This window comes from Apus apus, chromosome 2 (genome assembly GCF_020740795.1).
Source record: "Apus apus isolate bApuApu2 chromosome 2, bApuApu2.pri.cur, whole genome shotgun sequence".
In the NCBI taxonomy this organism is placed as follows: Eukaryota; Metazoa; Chordata; class Aves; order Apodiformes; family Apodidae; genus Apus; species Apus apus.
This window is the reverse complement of record NC_067283.1, coordinates 93,370,838-93,392,551: the sequence shown is the minus strand read 5'-3', so window position 1 is coordinate 93,392,551 and position 21,714 is coordinate 93,370,838. Positions and strand designations below refer to the sequence as shown.

General features: G+C 40.2%; 1 protein-coding gene across 1 annotated transcript in view; it reads right to left on the bottom strand.

Annotated features, from left to right (window-relative positions):
• The window catches only part of TMEFF1 (transmembrane protein with EGF like and two follistatin like domains 1), a 122,550-nt gene that overhangs the window by 5,796 nt on the left and 95,040 nt on the right, over window positions 1-21,714 (bottom strand). The window contains exons 5-8 of the mRNA XM_051610264.1: window positions 19,117-19,213; window positions 6,764-6,912; window positions 5,852-5,911; window positions 944-1,067 (exon numbers count right to left, since the gene is read on the bottom strand). Coding sequence (XP_051466224.1) covers window positions 944-1,067; window positions 5,852-5,911; window positions 6,764-6,912; window positions 19,117-19,213 — 430 coding nt within the window. The remainder of the gene's footprint in view (window positions 1-943; window positions 1,068-5,851; window positions 5,912-6,763; window positions 6,913-19,116; window positions 19,214-21,714) is intronic.

The following is a 21,714-nucleotide window of genomic DNA, read 5'->3' as shown; positions in this document are numbered from 1 at the left end:
TCCTGCTCCCTGGTCAGTCTGGAAACCCTTACATCTTGGCAGTGCAAAAACCCCTAAATATCTTAGATTGACAAAGACCAAGGGACAAAATGTGATAGCATCTGATGGATTTACAGCTGAAGTTTCCAAAGCAAAGAGTTATAGCATCTTCAACTACATTAATCTGAAAGTAAAAGCTTCCAAGATAAAAGTTCAGGAGTGAAACCTCCCAATAGGTAGGGCACTACATGTTATTAAGTTGTGGCCTTTTTCCATAAACAACCCTGAAAATGAATTGTATTTTTTGAGGAAAACAAAGATGCAGAATTAAGTTGGTGAAATGTAAAGAAAAAAAAAAAATTATCTGGGAGGAAATAAAATGGAACATTCAGATATCCTGGGAAACATCAAGTGGCTTAATAATGAGTCTGATGAGCTGCTAGATTACACTGTAGAGCAGAAGTGTGGGCTGAAGGATATTTTGAAAATTTATACTGTCTAGATTAAGCCTATTACTGTGAAAAAGGGCAATAAATTTTAAAAATAAGATATCGATACTCTAGATAGAGTTTATGACAGGAGCAATAAAATGTACAAATAGTATAAAAACAGACAGAGAGGTCAATGGAGAAAGAGCACTCGTACAGAGAAGCCATGCAAAGCAAAGGCTTTTATTTTATGTGTATGTTTTTGTTTGTTGTTTTTTTCCTCTAGATAGGATTTAGCAGCTGAAAATATGAAGACAACACTAAGGCCACACTCCCCAGAGGTATTTAGCTTTTGAACTACTTGACTGGTGAAGCCTCTTTCCTGAGAACTATCTCCTGCACAACTGGAGCAGCTGGGTGCTGCCCACAGCACAGGGATATGGCTCCTGTGCCACTGCTTAGGTAACTGTAATTATGTCTAGAGAACATTTTGATTAAGCTTTACAGCAATTTCAAGCACATTTTGGAGGACTTACCGGCAGGAAGCCTTCTGAGTGGAATAAATGAATTCACATTTCCCATGTATACAGTAGCCATTGAAGCTTTCTGAACAAGGTATGTGGTTTCCAATGTAAATGTCTTCTCTTTGATCACTGGCATCTTGAAAAGAAATATACATAAACAATTATAAATGGCTGTATGATGTTCATTAAAAAACCTCAACCAAGAATAGCATATCCTTAAAAACTTGTAGTGGATAAAGACATACAGAATAATAAACCAAAGGCTTAAGGGTAAAGTTTCACAGGCACTTACAGAGATTTTCTAGAATGAAATGCAAGGAAAAATGATCCTCAGAGATATCTAAATATGCTTCTTATGTCAGGTTTCTTGAAAGGAATAAAGTATTCATGACAGAAACAAACCAGTGCAGGAAGATCAGCAGAAATGTTGCCAGTGGCACTGGGGCCAAGAGCTAATATATATATGCAGAGAGCTCTCTCCCATGTCTAAACAGAAGAAAAAAAACCTGAAGGGTTAGAAAGAAGCTAAACTACATTTTATGACTACTGGGTAGGAAACAACTTGATAAAGCCAAGGTCTAACTGGTCCCACCTGTTGTTATAGCTGAAATCAAACACACAAACCATCTCTCTTCCTCAGAGAAACGCTTTTAAAGAGAAGAAATTTCAAAATATTGAAATTAGCTTAAAATACCCATTCCTTTGGGAAGTGCAGTGGGTCTGCACAGGATGGGATTAATTTTCTGCAGAGCAGCCTGTATGTTGCTGTAGTTTGGATTTCTGGCTGGAACAGTGCAGATAACAAACCCATATTTGGGCTGTTGCTCAAAGGTGCTTGCACAGTGTCATGGCTTTCTCTGCTGCTCACTCTGGCCCCTAAGAACATAGGCTGGAGGTGGGCAAGAGGGGGGCAGGAATCACAGGCAGGACAGGTGACCAAAACTGACCAAAAGGATATTCTGTAACTTATGGCATCATGCTCAGCAATAAAAACTGGGGTTTTGGTCTTTCCAAGGTGGCCATTGCGCAGAGACTAGCTGGGCATCAGTTTGCTGCTGGGACATTGTCAGTGATGGCTTTTGCATCCCTTGTTTTAGTTTCTCCTTTTTTTGCCCCCTCCCTTCACTTCTTAAACTGAATTTATTTTGACCAATGAGTTTTCCTGATGCCTTCTGTTCTGATTCTCTCTCCCTTTCTGCTAGGGGGAAGGCAGGGGTGATCAAGTGGCTGGTGGATGCTTAGTTGCCAGTCAGGCCAGCCCAGAGCAGGCGGGCAGTCCCTTCTGCCTCAACATCTTTCATGTTACTTAAACTGTGTAAAGCTGCACTCTCTCCCTAAAATTGTTCTGTAAAAAAGTCCTAAACAAAAAAGTTGGTAGCTCATCATGAACTTCTCTAAAGAGCAGGGATCTAAAGATGTGAGTGTAGTTGTTGAATTATATTCATTTCCATGGTAATAGACTGCAGCATCACAAATACAAGATTATAATGAACTGCAGGTGCAAAGCAAAAAGGGACTGTGAAGATGTCTCTTATACAATTGCAGATTCTTGAAATAACACCAGTAAGAAAGAGAATGTATTTATACATGAGGAAAAACTGACATGCTGCTGTTTTAGGTTTTCATTTTCTGGAATGTTTTCTAATTTGTTCCAGGAGGAAAAAAAAAAATATCCAACTATTAGAGGTTTTACACATAAGGAAGCCTGTTGTTTCAGGCTATACTTCAAAGATACAGAAAACTTGATAGAAGGGAAGAATGTTGCCTAATACTGACAATATGTCCACCACTTCCTAATGGAACAGACTATGTCATGGCATGTCTAAGAGGAGAAAAGTGAGGATGGCTCATCCCACAGCTGTTGCTTCCTCCCTCCTCCTCCAAGCAGTTAATTGCTGTCACATCTGGTCCCAATCAAAGACTAAGTAATAAGCTGCATACAATTATATTAGTCTGTTCAGATAGCTGCACCATGTCTGGTTTTAATGTATGTATAAACATAGAACATGAGGCTTAGTGAAAGATGCATCTCCTGAAAGGTGGCCATGTAGCCAGGGCCACCCAAGTCAGAGGCAAAACTTGCACTAAGCAAAGAGATGTTAAATGGACTAGGTGGTTCCTAGAGTAAAACAGGTATTTACCCACCGATTGACAGGAATCCATTTTTAGTCTGCTAGACTGCTTTGGAGCTTCAAAGTGAAAGATTTAACTGGTGTAGGAGCCTTGAAAGCGTGATTGAACAGAAGAGTTCAGATACTTCACAGAAGGAAGAGACATTCACAAAACCTGAAACCCTGATGCTTCTGTTGGCATAACGAAACCAGCAAGCCAGCTGACTTGGGGAAGAGAGACATTTCTGATGTAATTTTAGGTAGACACTCGCACTGCAGGAGAAGGAGACTGTCATGGCTGTGGTTCTGCAGACAAGAATAACTCACAGGAATTTAAAGCAAAAGCAAACAGAAGTGTGGTCTGCTCTCTTATCCTGGAAGAAAATGCCATTCAAAGTAGTTCAGTTCAGGTTCTGACTAACTAAAAAACCCCAACTACTGCGTAAAAAAATTGCAAAACAGTTTTTTTGCAAAAAGTATACTCCCTCTGTGCACATCATTTGCTGAACTTCAGACTACACAAGCTACACATATCATTAATAATTATATACAATGTTTTTTCCACTAACTAGATTTCAAGAGCAATTTATATGCAATGAATAAAAGGCTGTAACTTTCTCTGAACAGGAAGCAAAAGTGGTGTTCATTACATCACATAATAAGATCTATATTCAATTTGGCGCCTTTCATGCCTTCATAATGTAAGTGAAAATTGACATTAAATCATTCCAACTGGTACGTTATATGGAGTGACAATACGAGAATTTGTGGAATAAAAAAAGAACACAGGGAATGCTGAAAGCCACACTGGAAAGGCTTTCATCTGGGAGACCACGGGAGTACAAAACTAGTACAACGGGAGGAAAAACTAAAGACCAGAGCTGACAAAGAAGACAACAACCTCTTGCAACAAACCTGCATTAAGACCAGCGCTGAGAAGAAACAACAGTAAGTTACAGTCACTCGTGATTCCCTCCTGTGCAGAAAGGAAGCACCTGTTTGCAAAGCAAACTCTTTTTTGGGGAAGTTTGCTGCCTCTCTGGGGCCCGAATTAGGGACATCATCACAACACTGAAGAACTTAGTACAACCTTCAGACTACTATATATTCCTGCTCTTTCACATGGATACCAATGATGGAGCAACAAAAAGTCTGGGGTCAGTCAGAAGAGATTTCAGAGCTCTGGGAAGAATGCTAAAAAATTTGGGACTATGTGTCATGTTTTTCTCAAACCTTCTAGTAATGTGAGGAGACCTTGGAAGAAATAAGCAAGCCCAGGATATCAATACCTGGCTCCACGACCAATGCCTCTGCCAAAACTTCAGGTTTTTAAACCATGGAAGAGCCTTTGAGACACTTGGTATGCTGTGGCACACCTGTCCTGAAGGGGAAAATGTGCTCTTGAGCATAAGCTGGCAGGACTGATCAAGAGGGCCTTACACTAAAATCAATGGGGAAAGGGGACACCAACAGCATTGCTGTAGGTAAGCCAAGGGTTGGCATGGCATTGCCTGAGGGTGGCAATGCCAGAGGGAACATTTGCACTGCTTCTAGGAGCACAGAGGGCTCAAGAGCATATCTGAAATGCTTGTACACCAACTCATGCACTATGAGAAACTAGGATGAACTGGAGGCATTGGTTAATTCCCAGACCAATATCATAGTTATTAGTGAGTCTTAGTAGATTGAGTGCCATGGCTGGGGTACTGGAACAGAAGGCTACAGGCTGCTTAGGAGCAATAGAGGGCTCCAAGAAAAATAGGGACAAACTTTTTAACAGGGTCTGCAGCAACAGGACAAGGCATAATGGTTTTAAACTGAAAGAGGATACTTTTAGACTAGATATAAGGAAGAAATTTTTTACAATTAGGGTGGTGAAACACTGCAACCAGTTGCCTAGAGAGGTGGTAGAAGCCCCATCCCTGCAAACATTGAGGGTCATGTCAGACAGGACTCTGAGCAATCTGATTTAGTTGAAGATGTCCCTCCACATTGCAGAAGGGCTGAACTTAGATGACCTTTAAAGGTCCCTTCCAACCCAAATCTTTCTATTATTCTGTGAAATATTCCTATTCCTATTCTATTCTATTCTAACAGTGCTATTATTTGTGAGGGAAGAGAAGGAAGGGTTAACACCTATGCAGATCTGTTCTTTGCCAAGAACTTGAGAAGGACAGAGGCATTGTGCCCTTGAAAACACCCTTTGAGCAAGAGCCATGACATGCAGAAGCATATTTGTTCTGAGAATGCACCTAACACAGACAGGCTATTACCATGTAAAATAATGGAACAGAAAGTGAAACTCTGCCTTATTTCATTTATATTAAGGTTATTAAAGGTACGGTAAGGTTCGTACAGGTAAAACATTTTCAACCAATGTGATTCAGCATATTAGTTTATTGAAAGCATTTTAAAACAACCTAACAAATGTAGATTCTGCCTTTTTGTTTCAGCACCTAACAGAAAACATGGGGTTAGAGGAGGAAGGCTTGTGTCATTCGATCAGGAACTTCACAGCTTGGTGTCTTCAAGAAAAGTCATTTTCACAGCACTTGGGGGAAGTCTAATCCTGTGACAGGTGCATAGGGTGGTGTAAGCAGCTGGGCATCTTGGAGGAATACAGCAGGGAAAACTCACAAACCACACACATCTCCTCGCCAGCCTTGCAACATGTTGCAAGAAAGAAGCTGTTCACAGGTCTGTCTCAGATACAGAAATCAAAGCTGTAAGGCAGACGAGAAGGGATCTGTGTGCTCTGTTTTCTCATCTTGTGAAACCATAGCCAAACAGCACAAAGTCAGCACGGTACCTTTCACCTCTGGCCGATACTGCATGCCATCGTCTTTCCTTCCAACTGCGTCATCTGTTTCTAAATGATAAATACATGCATGGATAGCTATTAGGAAAGGCTTATTTCCAGACTACTACGTGTATGTCATTGAGAAGCCAGAATAATAGTCGAAGAAGTGTTTTAATTGCAATAAAACTGGACACATTCCCACATTGTTTGTCCTATGCAACCAGGTTGGGAGCACACCTGGTCAGCAACAGGGTCAGGAACCCCAGTGTCCAGACCAACATTTGGCACACCTTAAGCCGTAGGTTTTGAAATAAAAACTCTTCCGTAGTATGGGCCTAGGTTATTTTGGTGACAGTCTATTTCGGGTTTGGAACTGTCCAAGTTATAGATTGAGTTGTAATTGGCAAAGAGATGATGGAAAGCTGCTAAGGTCCTAACTGCAAGACCCCAAAACTGAAGAGTCATGCATGTGATTAACTATAAAGCAGTAGACAGAAAGTTTCAATGGACTGTTCCGACACTGGAAAAGGAAATGGATATTTGTGCAATTGGAGCCCAACTTAATTCACCTGGGAAGTACACTGTACAGCTCACAGCAGCAAGAGGGAACATTTCCCACCCACTGGTTTTCCTTTTGCTCTCCTACTTCTTACCATCCCCTTAGGGAAGACCCATTGGACTACTGCTTAGATTCAGATTTTGCTGTCTTTCCAGGTAACCACAGCCAGTGGAAGGTAATGTAAACACAGCATGTACGTATGTAAGGTAAACACACCTTTGCTTGGGGAACTCCAAAATACAGGCAAGATGTTCGCTGATCACTAGATCAGTGACTTCTGATCAAAAGCAGAAAAGGAAAAGCTCCACCAAGCCCGATTATGTCAGAATTTACATCTACCAGAAAACGAAAGTTAAGCCTACCTGAGCAGTGTCCAAGATGCCTGATGTCGATCTGCTCTTGTCTCAGACACGATGCTTCTCTAACAAAACATGGATTGTTATAGGAACTTCCATCAGAAGCACAAACAGGATTAAAACTGTATCCACTGCAGTCAATATTACATACACACCTGTTAACGGAAACATACAACAAAACAAAATTGACATCCAGCAAACAAAAATTAAGTCATGTTGCGTCCTGAGTAAACACTAGCTCACATACTAATGCCAGGAGAGAAGAATGTGTTGCATGAGGATGCTGAAGAATTCACTCATGTCTCAGGCTTCTGAGAAGGGCGTACAAAATTATGAATAGGTGTTTCAGTGTGCTTTTTAATGATGTATTGATCTTTCTTTTAGTTTTACTACAATACCAATCACATTGATTAACATCTGAGAACTGATGACACATTGCTAGGAAGATTTACTACATTAATAAGACAGTTTGTAGTGTCTGTTCTCAAGTGTGAACAAAACTCAGTGAATATTCTATTTTTACAGAATCACAGAATCACCAAGGCTGGAAAAGACCTTTGAGATCATCAAGTCCAGCCTATGACCTAACACCACAACATCAGCTAGATCATTTACCCTCGATGCTTAACCATAGACCTATAATAGTAGACCCTTACCCTAGACCCTTAACCTTAGACCCTTAACCCTGGAGCATTTAATCTAGACATTTATGCCTAGACCCTTAAACCCTGACCCGTAAAGCTAGAGTCCTAACCCTGGACAGAATTGTCCCAGAAGATCATCTAGTCCAACCATAATCTAAATCCTCCTACCATAACGTAATCTACCCAATCACTGCTTAAATCATGCTGCTAAGCACTATGTCTGTATTTCTCTTAAATACTTCCAGGGACAGTGACTACCTCTCTGGGCAGCCTGTTCCACTGTCTAATCACTTTTTCAGTAAAGAGATCCTTTCTAACATCCAAACCAAACCTCCCCTGGTGCAACTTTAGGTCATTTCCTCTGGTCCTGTCATGATTCACCTGATGGAAGAGGCCAACTCCTGCCTCCCCACAACCTCCTTTCAGGTAGTTGTAGAGAACTGTGGGAAATGGTTCTTTTCTTCCCCACATAAGTCTAAACAAAATGCCTTTTAAGCCAGCAAAGGCCTTCTGCTGATTATACCCAGCTAACTGACCAAAACCAGGCCTGCTGCTTGAGGGCAAACAAAAGCAAAACAACAGGTGTGATACAAGGCAGGAAGGATGGGTAACAAGTTATGCGTTGCCCCTGCCAGTTACTGCCCTAACTTGGGACTCGTGGATGCCAATTGGCTCTTGACAGTGACAGTGACTGGACAGGTGGGTCACGGGGGTATAAAAAGGCAGCGAGTTCAGCGTGCTGGGATTCTGACCCCTGCATGCCGGGGTTCTGACCCCTGGAGCACCAGGGCCTTCCCACAGCCCTTGGGGCCGGAGTCCCCCCCATTTTGCTGCTGCCACTGCCCAGTCCGCCTGTTGCCCTGCCCCGGGGTTGGAGCCTGCCTGCTGCTGGGGGGTCCCTTGCACTTGTTCCATGAGCACCTTTTGTTATCTCAATTCAAAGAAGCTATTTCTGCCAGTAACATTTCATGCCTGTGAACTTCAAACTGTTGCTAGACAAAATAACATCTCTAGTACAAACAGTTTTTTAAGGGCACCCACTGACAGTGAAAAACTGTGTCAGTAACAAGTCTCCATGCATCTTAGAGACCTACTTCAAAGTACTCATGAAGCTGCTAAGTATCAAGATGAGGAACATATGAACATTTTTCTTACTAGAAATGGCAATGGCTGTAAACCGGGAAAGGAAATACTATTTTGCTTACATGCTCTCACATAGTTTTAAGCCTAATGAGGGATTTATTAGGATTTACTATATGCAGATAAAAGGCTCACAGCTCAGGACTTGTGCACATTTGTTGACAGAGATGAGCAGAGAGCTCATTTGTATGACTCTGGCTATGTGCTTTCAGATACCTTTGCCCAGCCTCAGCTCTCAGGAGCCAGAGATGCTCAAGTGCACCCATCCTTGTCATGTTTGAGCACATTCGTATATATATCTCCAGAAAAACTCCATCTGTATTCCTGTGCCCAAATAGCTCTAAATCTATCTGTAGTCACCATCCAAGGTCTGTAGAATAGTAATTACTGTTGGGTTTTGTCATTCCTGGTGACAAATAAGGTGACTTTTGAAAATAACTACTTCTCATGGAGATGTTACAGGCTAGAGTTGAAACTGATAAAAAACTGCTTACATTTTCACACTTTGCTGGGTTTAGATTTAACACATAATATTAAATGCTTACTTTCTTAGCATTGCCAAATGCTTGTTTTGGGAGTAGCTGTGAATTCCTGACCCTTTTTTTCTGATAAACATTCTCAGTCTCAGCTCTAACCTTCAATGTAGAAATTTTTTTTTTTAACATGTAAAATTTACACCTAGAAGTAGGAAAATACTGATTAAAAAAACCTACAAAAACCCCCACAACAAACAAACAAACTCAAAACAACAACACCCCCCCAAACAACCAAAAACTACATGAAGAGAGCCTGGGACATGTCCACAAGGGCTAGGGCAGTGTGAAGCAGCTGAGACCCCTGATCAGCTGCAATGGGCTCACAGCTGCCTTGTCTGGTTGGAGCAGGACAGAGCTGGTGACTGCCAGGGCTGGGAAATGCCAGCCTGCTGCTAGTCTGGATACTGGGAGCCGCTGGAGGCTTGCAAGCACACCAAATCCCTCTTGGGGCCCCGCTGGCACGGCCGAGCCCGGGCAGCTGGCAGACGTACGTGCTCTCTGCCCACGGGGCTGCAGGCTGCCGGCACACCATGGCTCCAGCCAGGCCCTCACCAGACAGACAGACCCAGCCAGCGGGACATGTGTCTGCTTTCTGGTCTACAGGATCTGCCTCTGCTTCTAGGATTTGGGCTATCCTCCTTCCAGGCCTCCTTCTTCTGTCTGAGGGCACTGCCTTTCAGGACACCCCTGCTCTCCAGAGCCCAGGCTCTGTTTCCCATCTATCTGCAGAAGCGCACGGCACAACCCACTTCCCAGCTACTGGCTCTGACTCATGGCTTTTTATTAACTGGAGGATTTGGGACCTGACATTTGTTTAGGCTGGGCATTATCCAAAGTGTACAACCGGTCCATGTTGGTTGCAGGTCTGGAGTCCAAAGGTTCGGTGTTAGATACTCACCGGATTACACGCCTGATGCCATTAGCTACATCTTTGACTACAAGCATGATGCCAAATAGTATGTCTGGCTTTCACCTGGCCATATAGTTACTGATGTAGATGCTTTGACAGAGCTGCCTAGTGTGTAAAAGCAGGTGGTTTAAATATACTGTGGGATAATGAACAGCTGAACCAGACTTACGTACTTTAAAAAAAATGAGATTATTCTGCCTTGTTATTCCAACATAAAAGCCTGAAGCCTTTCAGAAGGCTGAAATGGAATGAGTTAAGCTGAGGACACGGAAGTGTTCAAGGGCAGGTTGGACTGGGCTTTAAGCAACCTGGTGTAGTGGGAGATGTCCCTGCCCGTGCAGATGAGTTGGCACTAGATGATCTTTAAAGTCACTTCCAACCCAAACCATCCTATGATTCTATGGTTGGGGCGTGATGCTCTGAAGGGAGCAGGGCTTCACAGACGCAATAGGGCAGCAGAGAGGGAGCCAAGAGTCTGCATTAGAAACCTGTACCCATCAGAGTCCACGTGGGGTACAGTGAAGTTATCCTCACTCAGCCAGTTGAGACTAGACTCACAACACAGCCAGGCCTGTTGGAAGTACTGAACTGGGAGACGGGAGCATTGAAATGTGAGGAGTGCTGCTCTCTGTAGAAAACAAGAAATGAAAGTTATTTTTAACTGCTCAGTGTTTGTGAAGGAAGGTAGAACTGAGGGAGAGCGAGTTGCTGCTTTGACACTGCACGTCAAATACATTGAAACTGGCAGCTGAGTCCCTGCAAGAGGACAGGACCACCACCATAGACTGAAACTAAAAAGCAACTCAGGAAAGTATTGGAAGATCCCCAAACAAACCTGATATGAAATACTGAAAATAGGTGGTACACCCTGAAGTCAGCAAAAGCTTGATATTGCAGGGATGACAGAAAATCCAGCCTACTAAGGGAAACATATACCCCCAACCAGCCAGATTGAGTCCTAAAATGAGGAACACATCAAAGCCCAAGACTCCCAAGCACAACCCATGGGGCTCCACCCAACCCATGGACCATGGAAGCAGCACACAGAGTAGGGGAGAAGATGCTGCAAACAGTGTTAATGAACTAAAACTGGAGCACTAAAGGGCAGAAATCTTAATGGGATCCGTGTTTTGCAGGCAAAAAAACCCATGCAAGGCATCAAGGACTGTGGGCTTTGCTTTTCTTCACAGCTGATGGAAACTGGGCACAAAACTGAAGCCCCATATTGTAATTTGTTCCCTGACAAGTCCTGCTTATGCTGAACAGAGAGCAGGAAGAGAGCAGATGACAACATGGATCATGAATCAAGGGCAGGAAAAACCAGAGATCCTGAAGGCAGAGCGGGAAATATATTGGAGGAGCACAAGAAGAGCACCCAGGAGGAGACAGAGGAGACCCTAATTGCAAAATTCCTAATAGCCCACCTTTTAAGCACTTATCCTTACTTCTGCCTTATCTCCCACCAGCACTGCATCCACATACAGCAGCCCATGAGAGCAGTGCCACATGCAGCTCCCAGAGCTCCGCTGTGCAGCTGCAGCCACTTTCCAGCACAAATGGCTGATGAATGGCAGCCCTGGCATGAGGCCAGACTGCCTCTGGCCACCAGGAGACAGGCACTAGGCTGAAAACTTAGCTTCAGGGGCAAAGAGATGCAAAGGTCTTGATCATATCTCTAAACCTTGTTCTCTGGAAGCCTGTAATGTGCTGGGGAATGAGGGCACCGCCCTGAGCACAAGGGGCACACTTCCAGTCTTAGCTTCTTCTTACCCATGACTACACAATTTCATCTGAATTTTTTTTAAAATAAAATGCAATTCTGCACGAGCACACCCCCAGCCCAAAATGACAAGGTTATACAGTGGGAGAATAGGGAAATACTATGCAACAGAAGACAATTTTATAAAACAGAAAGTGACAGAAAGCCTGTATTAGCAAGGTTTAGGTTAGGATTTTAGTCCATATAAAAAAAGGTATTTTGAACAGAATTTTCTATCTTACTTCTACTCACTTTAAGGATGTATTAAAACACTGCCCTGCATTTGTTGAGATAACATCACAGCTTTGATTCATCACAGCCTTAATTATTTTTAACACTGATTTCTAGATAACATTTTCATTCTATTCATTATAGGAAAGAACAGAAGCAAGAGGCACTTTCATCCCTAATTACGAGAAGAAATATAAATGCATGTGTTTGTTGGTGTAGGCAGGTAGGTCACAATGAAATTACTCAGATATAGAAACTCAATTTCTTTTTTATATAGAAACATAATTTCCTATCTATATAGGAACTTAATATCTTATGTGAGAAATTAACTGTCTACAACCTCGTAAACACTGCTATTTTGACCCCTCAGTATGCTTTCACTAGTGGTAAAGGCTGGTGTGAGTTTGGTTTGCTGACATAATCCAAGGAGACAATAGCATATGATGTCAGTTATACATAACTGCAGAACAACATCTTGTATTTAAGCTGCTAGTGTGGAAAACCTGAGGTTCAAACCTACATCTCAGTTGCCTCCATGCTGGAGGCAGACCAGAAATATGAATATGGGACAATCACAGCTGAGCTGAATAGCTATTCTGACTCCAGGGGTCACATGTAGAAAGTTTTCTAGGTAGGGAGAACAGAAGCTTGAGCTCCATTTTTTGAGTAAATGCCACTCTGACAAGTATGTGTATTGTGACTGCACAAGGGAATAAAAAAAGATCTTGTGAAAGAAAACACTGAATAATTTGAATTTTCTCAAAGAGAAAATTAATTATTTTGAAAGCCTGCAAAACAAAAGTGTCAGAGTACTTTTAAATATCATAGTATCTCTCTCCTATCTCTCAATTATTGATGTCTTGCTGGAGAGGGTTGCTGCTCAGTGTCCTCAGCAGATCTTTTCTCTCGCTTAGCCCTGGAAAGTCAGCAAGATGTATTCAGGTGTTTCCCTGATGTACCAGGATACACAGAAAAAAAACCCCATAATTTTGTCACGCATCATTAGAGAGTTGACATGCTAAGGAAAGGGGCAGTAGCTTGCTTTCCAGAATCAAATCAAAGTTCAGATTTCCTGTGAAAACATGCTTTTCTAAGTTGCATGTGTATCATTCATTAACACCATTAGTAAAACAGAAAAGCATTTAATTTCAGGAAAGTACAAAGTGCTATAACTAAACCAAACAAAAATGTTAGGTGTTTTTAATAAATAGGAAACGAGAATGCACAGCTCATTTATAAGGGGCTACTAGGAGTAACAAAGAAAACGTGTTTAGTAAAATGGTGACATGTTCGAAACGAGCTCAGGCTGTGAGAGCACTTGCTGCTATCAGTAAATTAATTAGATCCCCAGAGATGAGAACACATTTCAAGGCTCCTGTTTGTTTTCAGGCTTCAAGGTGTACGTGGTTTCTTGGAAGTTCTGCATGCTTAAAACCCATGGTAGATTCAAAGAAAAGAGAGGAAAAAAGGAAAGGAAAAGCATTACAGAGTTGTGGAGTGGACTTGGCTACTGAGAGAGGCTGGCGTTTCCAACCAACAGATTAGTCTGCTGCATTTGTGCCCATCTGGGATTTGCTCTCAAATATGTTTTTCTGGCCTGGCCTGACAGAGAGTGCTGCTTGCTTCCCCTTCCCAGCAGCTGACAGCAACAGTATGCTTACTCATCTATTTTTCACACATCTGCTTACAAATGTAAAATGGAAACAGTAGAATAAAACAAAGTGTGTGAAATGCACACAGATGGGTAAGTGTATGCTTGATGGAATGAATTTTGGTGAATTGAAATATCAGGGGTGTTGCAATGGCAGTTAAGAAGATAACCATGTCAAATGAAGTATTACCTTTCATTTGATGCTTCTTCCCTTGTGTGCTATTCTTCCCAGATGAAATGTGAACTAAGAAAATCTAGATTTCAAAGTGATTTCTCAAACTATTAAACTAAAGTTGTATCTTCTTTAAGTTTTTTGGCATCCTTTTAAAACTCCCTTTGCAGCACTGGGGAGATAAGGGCAAGAGAAGTAGATTTCAATTCTACAAGCTTCTCTGTGTCCTGCTTGAACTGCCTCTCAGCTTTTACTTCTGCCCAGCAATGCAGAACACCCTTTAAATACCATAAGCTTCAGACACTTTCCAGCCATCCCTTTGCCTTAGAAATTTAGTCCTTACCTGCAGTTAGTTTCTAAAAGTAGAGATGATGAACTGATGTTTGCTCTCACAAGAGCAACCTAACCCTTCCCTCCACTCTCAAGTAACAGAAACCTTCAGAGACTTGGCACACAAGCCATTATTATTGTCCATCTAGGATCTATCCTATTTCTTAATAGTCATTAAAATTAAAAGACCATTACACTATTCTCTTCATATCAGCATTTCCTGTAGCCCAATTTTACATAATTCAGTAATTCCACAACACAATCATAAATCCCTTGTATATGTTGATTTCTTCTATTGTTTGTATTTGTGTGTTTTGTTTTACACACAGATACTTAGGATTTTTTTTTTTTTTTTTTTTGCTGGACTAGAAAGCTGTGAATTGCATTTACATAGGATTAAGATACCCTTCCTTATAAATACCTAATCTGTTACCATACGCTAAAAAGGACCAAGAAAAAAAAAAAAAGTTGGCTATGGTAAATGAGTGAAAAAGTGGCCAAAAAAACATGACACATTTGAACTTTTACAGTGAGACTATTTTAAAGTTAATGATTTCCCCAGCAAAGACAAAACAAACAAAACAAACAAAAACCAACCAACCAAACAAAAAAAAAACCAAACCAAACCAAAAAAACCCCAACATTATCTTTTAACCTACAACTAATGCAATTTATTCCAACCGTTTATGCTGGAGGAAGGGAAAGTTGTTACTGGGCATAAGATGAAGGTCAAGATGACCCCTCAAGTGGAGTCCCAACAAAACAGAGGAACCTCATGAAGTCTGAAGATGAAGGGAAAGCCACAGGACAGACTGAGGGTGGACTGGTGGGGAAGCAGCCCTGCAGAAGGTGACCAGAGAGACATCTTGATGGGCAGGGTAGAAAGGGAGGTACTGACCAGTCTCAGGCAGCAGGTTTACTTTTCCCATGACATATACAACCTATGTTTCAGTTTTGCTGCTAAAGGGGAAAAACATCATGGCCAATCCATGTGAAAGGTGTTGTCTGCTTCCTGTTACCACAGGCCTACAGAAAACCACTGTACAGACAATATGGCACAGTATGCATTAATGCAGCTTGAGACTAGTGTATCCACAAGCGATTTTCTATGATCTTGAAAAGCCTGCTCATAAACTAAGAACTATTTAAAATACTTTTAAGTTGTGTGAAGAAATTAAAATAAAATATGGAAAAATATATTTCTGTGATGTTTCCTTAATCTGATTTTTTTTTTGCATTTAAATAAAGATATAATGTACTGATTTGCATACAGTTGAACACTAATTTTCTAAACATGGCATGCTGCTTATGACAACCATCTCTCAGACTTTTTTCTTTGTCTTAATCAGTCCTCTTAAAATCAACATTGAAATTTTTTGCAAAGGCAGTGGAAATTATAAAGTTGTTTATATTTTTGCATTCAATGTACAATACACTGCAACCTCTTCTGGTTTAGATAGATAATGTTTCTGAGACATCAAACAAAAAGAAAATACAAATCTAAAACTGCAAAGCCTGGATTCTTCAGACTATGTGTGACCTTCAGCAATAAAAGCATATATAGCAACTTTGATCAACCATAGTACTTTAATGCCAAACATGAGAACAAAAAATTCATAAATATCATTACAGAGCAGCAAAAAATTAAAAGCACTAATTTGGAACATGGAGTGCATATCAGCTGTGTACAACTGAATTTGTTTAAATTTGTTTCTAAAACGCACCAAGATTTTTTAGCTAGACAGAATAATTTAGTCTTGAAGGGAAATGTGTAAGTCACCTAGTCCAACCCCCTGTTCAAAGCTGGCCCAAGGCTGTGTCTGATCAAGTTCAGGCCATCTCCATGGATGGAATCTCCACAGCCTTGTTCCAGCATCTGTTCACTCTCATGGCGGAAAAATTTTCCATTATGTGGAATCTGAATTTGCTGTGCTCCAACTCACACCCAATACCCTTCATGCTATCACTGTGTACTTCCAAGAAGGATGGACTTGCTCAGGCATCAGCAAGTCCAACTCTAAAAATCAGGAAATGACATGTGGTTGGTTGTTCCTGTGTTCCTACTCCGGCTTCTTTGTTGCATGCATCATCTTACAGTTTTCACTGTAATTACCAGGTGCTGTCATTTTTTGCAAAGGACTCCCACATCTTTCCAGGCCCAAAGGACTAACAACAATCCGTATGGAACAAAACTGTCTTTAGCAGAATCTTTCCCTTATTGGGGGAAAATGTGCCTATTCTGTGTGCCAGGTTGTTGTGGCTGGCCTGAGATTTCTCATCAATGCTAGCTCATTTACCTCAAACCACTCAATGCTTTGTGACATGGATGTCTCCGCTTCCACCAGTTAACTGTCTGTCCACAGGCTAATGATTTTATCCATAACTTGATTTATTTATTAATAAAAAAGAGAGTACAGATACTATTTTGCTTCTCTAGAGCACTCGGAGCAGAAAGAGCTGACATTTTAAAGGTCTCAGATTGCACCACTTGGAAGAGGATGAAAAAATACAGAATTGTATATTTATTTTAAGTATTAGACAGCATCTAATAAATAAGGCTTGACATTAGCTACCTGAACATTAGGAGAGAGTTCACCTAACTCATACCATTGCTATCATGAAGCAAACTCCTCTTAAAATTCCTTCTGTAGTCACATGAATATTAAATGTTTTAACATCACAAAGTCTAAAAAAGGGCTATCGAGGCCTAAGAGGTCTATTTTAATGGAAATACATGTAGTTTGTGGTCCAGTAGACATTACCCCACAATCCAAAAAAAGTTACAGTGGCCAAACTCATGCCTTACAAAGGAATATCAGAACAGAGTATTTATTGAATTAGGCTGTTTGTGTGATTTGCTAGAACCAGTAGTGACAGTGGTTGCTATATGGTGCAAAATTAAATGAAATAATTATAAAAACTGAAAAGCGTTTATAAAAGTCTGATGAAAAGTACTTGTACTGCCAATAATTTTATACACCTTTAATGAATGTTACAAGTTTTAAAACTATGTTGAAACCTAACAAGAAAAGGAGTAAGAATAAGATACAAAAATCAGTCTTAAAATGTGCTCTACTAGCATTTCACAAACGGAAGATTTCAATCCCATCTTGTTTTGATTTTAAGAAACAAAGAAGCTGACTCAACTTCTATTTAAGCAAATCTATAGCTGTCTAAATTAACCTTGTGAATGCAATCTGTGTTAACAGTCTGATTTAATCTAAGTTAAATAGGTAGTAAATATCACTAAAGCCTATTATAATGGTCAAAAGTACCAGGAAAAAAAAATAAATAAAAAAATATTTAGGCTGGAAAACTGACAAAAATGAAAATATTATCTGATAGATTGTGACCAACCCTCAGGCAATCTTTTCTAACTTGAGTATTTTCTACATAAAAAATTTTATTTCCATATGTTTTTTTAATGAGGACTAATTAAAAAAATAATCTTAGAGGCAAAAATATGCTCTCTTCCTGTAGTCAAGAAGAGGGAACATGGCTTAATTTTGTGAGCAGGGTGTTAGGAATAAATCTTCTGCTTTCCTCAACTTTATCCTAACTCTCTTAGAGATACTACATAGGCAGAGCAATGCCAGCTCTATAACTATATAATGGATAGGCAAGCTTTTTCTGAAGTCAAATGCTTTCAGATTTATATTCCAAAGCCAAGAACACATTTCAGTGCATATAACAAACAAATCTATACCCATCTTGCCAGTCATAAATGAAACAGACCAAGGCAATATTGCAGAAAAATATTAGCATTATAAAAACCAGCTACAGATCATTTGTCTCTCCACAAAAGAGCAAGATTACTTTGGTACTATGACATTTTATGAAATGTGAAGTATCATGCTAGTATTCACAAGTACTATTACCATTCTGGTTCCCCTTGTATGCTATGCTTTAATCTTGAATGCAAATCTTGAATATTAGTCCTAGGCTCCTTTACTGCCTGAGATGTCTTCACACTGATATCCCACAATAAAATCTTGCACAATTAAGACATATTTCAACATGAAGTGGCTTCCAGATGGAAGCAGGGAGAAGGAAGAGTGATGTTTTCCCAGATTAGCAATGTTTAGGGACTGTTATTCTGAGATGCTGTTCCTTCCATGCACACAAAAAACGTACCATATGCACGTTCCTTACACACCTTCACCCGCTGCTTCTGCAGCTGTAACCCCAGTGCCTGCCATCAGCCCAGACCTCCAGCTAAACCCATCAATTACATGGGATTTCTTTTACCCCCCAACAAACCTTAATGCCTCACAGGGCTGTCTAAAGGAGCCCTTTCCTCCATGATGTCCCTGCCCCTTCTGACAGCCACCTACAAAGATCTTGGACAGCCAGGGTATATTCTAACCATCAAGCATCTTGAGTAGGGGAATGTAGTGTATCTGCTTGTGCATTATGGATTGTCTTAAAAATCCTCTTATTTCTTGATCAGTCATTTTTTTCCCTGACAAGTGACTGGTAATTTTCATCAGTTTTCCCCTGGGTGCTTGTGGGAGGTCAAGTGGCACAGTGAGTTTGGAAGAAGTGACTGGCTCTGGTCACCAGTTCAACTTTGTGTTTATATCCAAGCTTTGTACTGATGGAAACAAGTGCCTCTAACACTTTATGAATAAGCAGAACATAGAGGGGGAAAAAAAGGTCCCAGAGATGAATTATCAGTATTTATTTTGCATTCCTGTTTGGTTTTGGGGGTTTTGTTGCCAAGATAAAACAAATCAAGATCCTTTGTTTGAAAAATATTTGATAAAGGTTCTCCAATATAGCTCTTTGTTGTTTTCTCCCTTTACCTTGCAACTGCAGATGGCTTGATTTTTACAAACACACATCAAACACATTCTTATCGGGCAGCATTAAAGCTTCAATTAGTAGGAACAAACATGGTGAAGCAGATCATCATGTACTTTTTCTTTTTTTACATTTTCCCCCCTTTTTGTTCACTGATATTTTAAAGGAAAACTTATTACTTACCCAACATTTTCTGCATCTTCATCACACTCAGCCCTATATTTGCAAACTCCACATTTTGAGTGTTTTCTCTGAACTTCTGTCCCAGATCCTTCATACTCTAAAAAAATAAGGTATTAATAATGATTAATAATGAAATAATGACTTTCATATTAAGCTCAGATTTTGTTTACCTAAATCCATTTGCCTTCAGATACATTGCCAACATGAAGTTATCAAATACTGGAGCTATTAACCTTAATAATGCTCCCTTTTTCAAAATCAGGCAATTAGAGTTTGGTAGAACTGACAAGTAACAACAAAGCCTTCCTGAAAACATGAATGCTTCATTGATCGGCTCTTCCTTTATTCTTATTTCAATGATTTGTATTTATGCTTACCCCACTGGACACACAACCAGCAGTGGCATTTGTCCCAGTCATCTTTATTCTTAACTGGCACTGATAATGTGTAAGCCCTGTGCTTTTTAATGTCCTTGACTATTAGGTAGTGAGGATTTTAATGCTATTTTCTCTGACAGTCTCCAATTCCAAATATCCTTATGCAAGGTTATTGCTTGCATTTTTTCCCCTTTCTCTTTCAGATGAAGGGATTAGGCTCTGCTCATCTCTCATATGTGTCATGGTATATTTTCCAGATTACCCTGATTAGTCAGAACAAGACTAAAATAAAAAAGTCATTTTAGCAAGAAACTGGTAGAAATGTTATGCCCCCGAAGAAGAAAAATTAATATCTCAGTTATTCTGATAACTGAAACATCTGCACCAGTTTTACTGTTGACATGGACATCAAAACTCTCCACCAAATAAAAGAGAAATAAACTATACTCTTACTGTTTCACTACCATTATATTTTTAATTTTAACAAAATTATAAAGGAGCCCTAGATATTTGAAAAGAAGGAAAAGAACCACATAAATCTGCAGAGGTAGTAAAAAAACATTTAACAAATCACAGTACCATGGTGTTGTACAGCTACACAAGGCTGTTGGATGTTTAGAGATCAAAGTGATTCTCCTTCCCATAGCAGCTTTCTGTGCTGTAGCAACAGCAAATCAGACACCACCAATTAAACAGCTGCATTTACATTACTGCAATGTAAACAGGAAAAAAGAAATCCACAACAGTAAATCCTAATTTTCCTGGATCATGGCTGAAGATAATCTCTCCCTGCTACCTGTGGAGCTGTGCTTACATGAAGAATAGTGCAGATGAGCCTCTCAAATTTACTTCTGTCTAAAGCACGCTGTGCATTTTTCAAAGATTGATACATATCAAACTTTATTTAAAAATTCCTACTGTAGAAATTCTATCACCACTCTTCTTAAGTCGCAGTAGAGGTGCTTTGCTTTTATCTTTACAAATGTACATCTTATTTGATTTTTTGTTCTTTGTAGATACCACATTCTTATGCCTGTATTCAGCATCCTAAAGTGTTCTTTACTGTCAGATTTCACTTTTCCATGCCAATAAATGATGCCCTACTGTTTAAATAAGTTAAACAAATGGCACTTCTTATGGCTTTCATTCATGGTATTTCCACTTCTTTTCTTGTTCTTATGACTCTCAACACCCTTCCCCAGCATGTTAGCACCCTCTGGAGTTACAGGTGCAAGAGCTGGACACACTGATCCAGAAGAGTTGTAATCAGAGCCAAATACCATCTCTGATATACTTCAGTTAAAACATTCAACAATTGTACTACATTTTGACAATTTTTCTTCATTGAATATTATTATTCATATTCACTTTATTATCCACCTCATTCCCCAGTAAGACCTTTTCAATCTGTAGGAGAGAGGCTGATATCACCTAGACCCTGGACTCGCTACATATAACTCTGTCCTGAGACATGAAAATCCTGCCTGCTTTTGCATCCTGTTAGCTCAGTGACCTGTCATCTCTCACCCAGACCTGACCAGTACTGAGTGATTTGCTCCCAGTTCATCAGTGGAAGGGGTCACGAGGCCAAGAACAGTCCCTAGAAACACATTCATTTTGTCATGATTCCTTAACGTTTAACGATCCATTGATTAGCAATATTTTTGCACATCAGATGTGTGCTACATGGCTGATGTGCCCCCCAGTTACTCAGACTTTTATGAGATTGCCTTTGACAGAGAAAGGTTATGGTTTTGAGGTGGCATGCTTACATAAAATGTTCTGTTGCATCAATGTCTTTCTTGGAAAAATAAGTTTAAAAATGGGTAAATTTCTCAATAAAGGTTTTCCGTGAACCCATGAGGATTGGCATTAAATATTTTCCCCTCTCTTCCCCTTTCATTCTTCCACTATCCATTCCACTGCTTTGCTTCTGAAGGATGCCAGAATGAGGCTGTAAGCCCCCTTGATAATCACACTTATCTTTACAAAAAATATTTGTATGTTTTTTCTCATTGTTCTAACGAAGAAAAAGAGACCAAAGAAGTCATCATCAGTCCAGAGAGACATTTACCACCCAATTTCAAATCTTTCAAGTGCAAACGAGCCAGACCTGCTGGTTACAAAACACCTGTCTACAACATTTGTTGCTTAATATCCTTCTGCAGCACTGCTAGCACGGAAAATATTTCATCATATCCTAAATATATTATCTGACTTG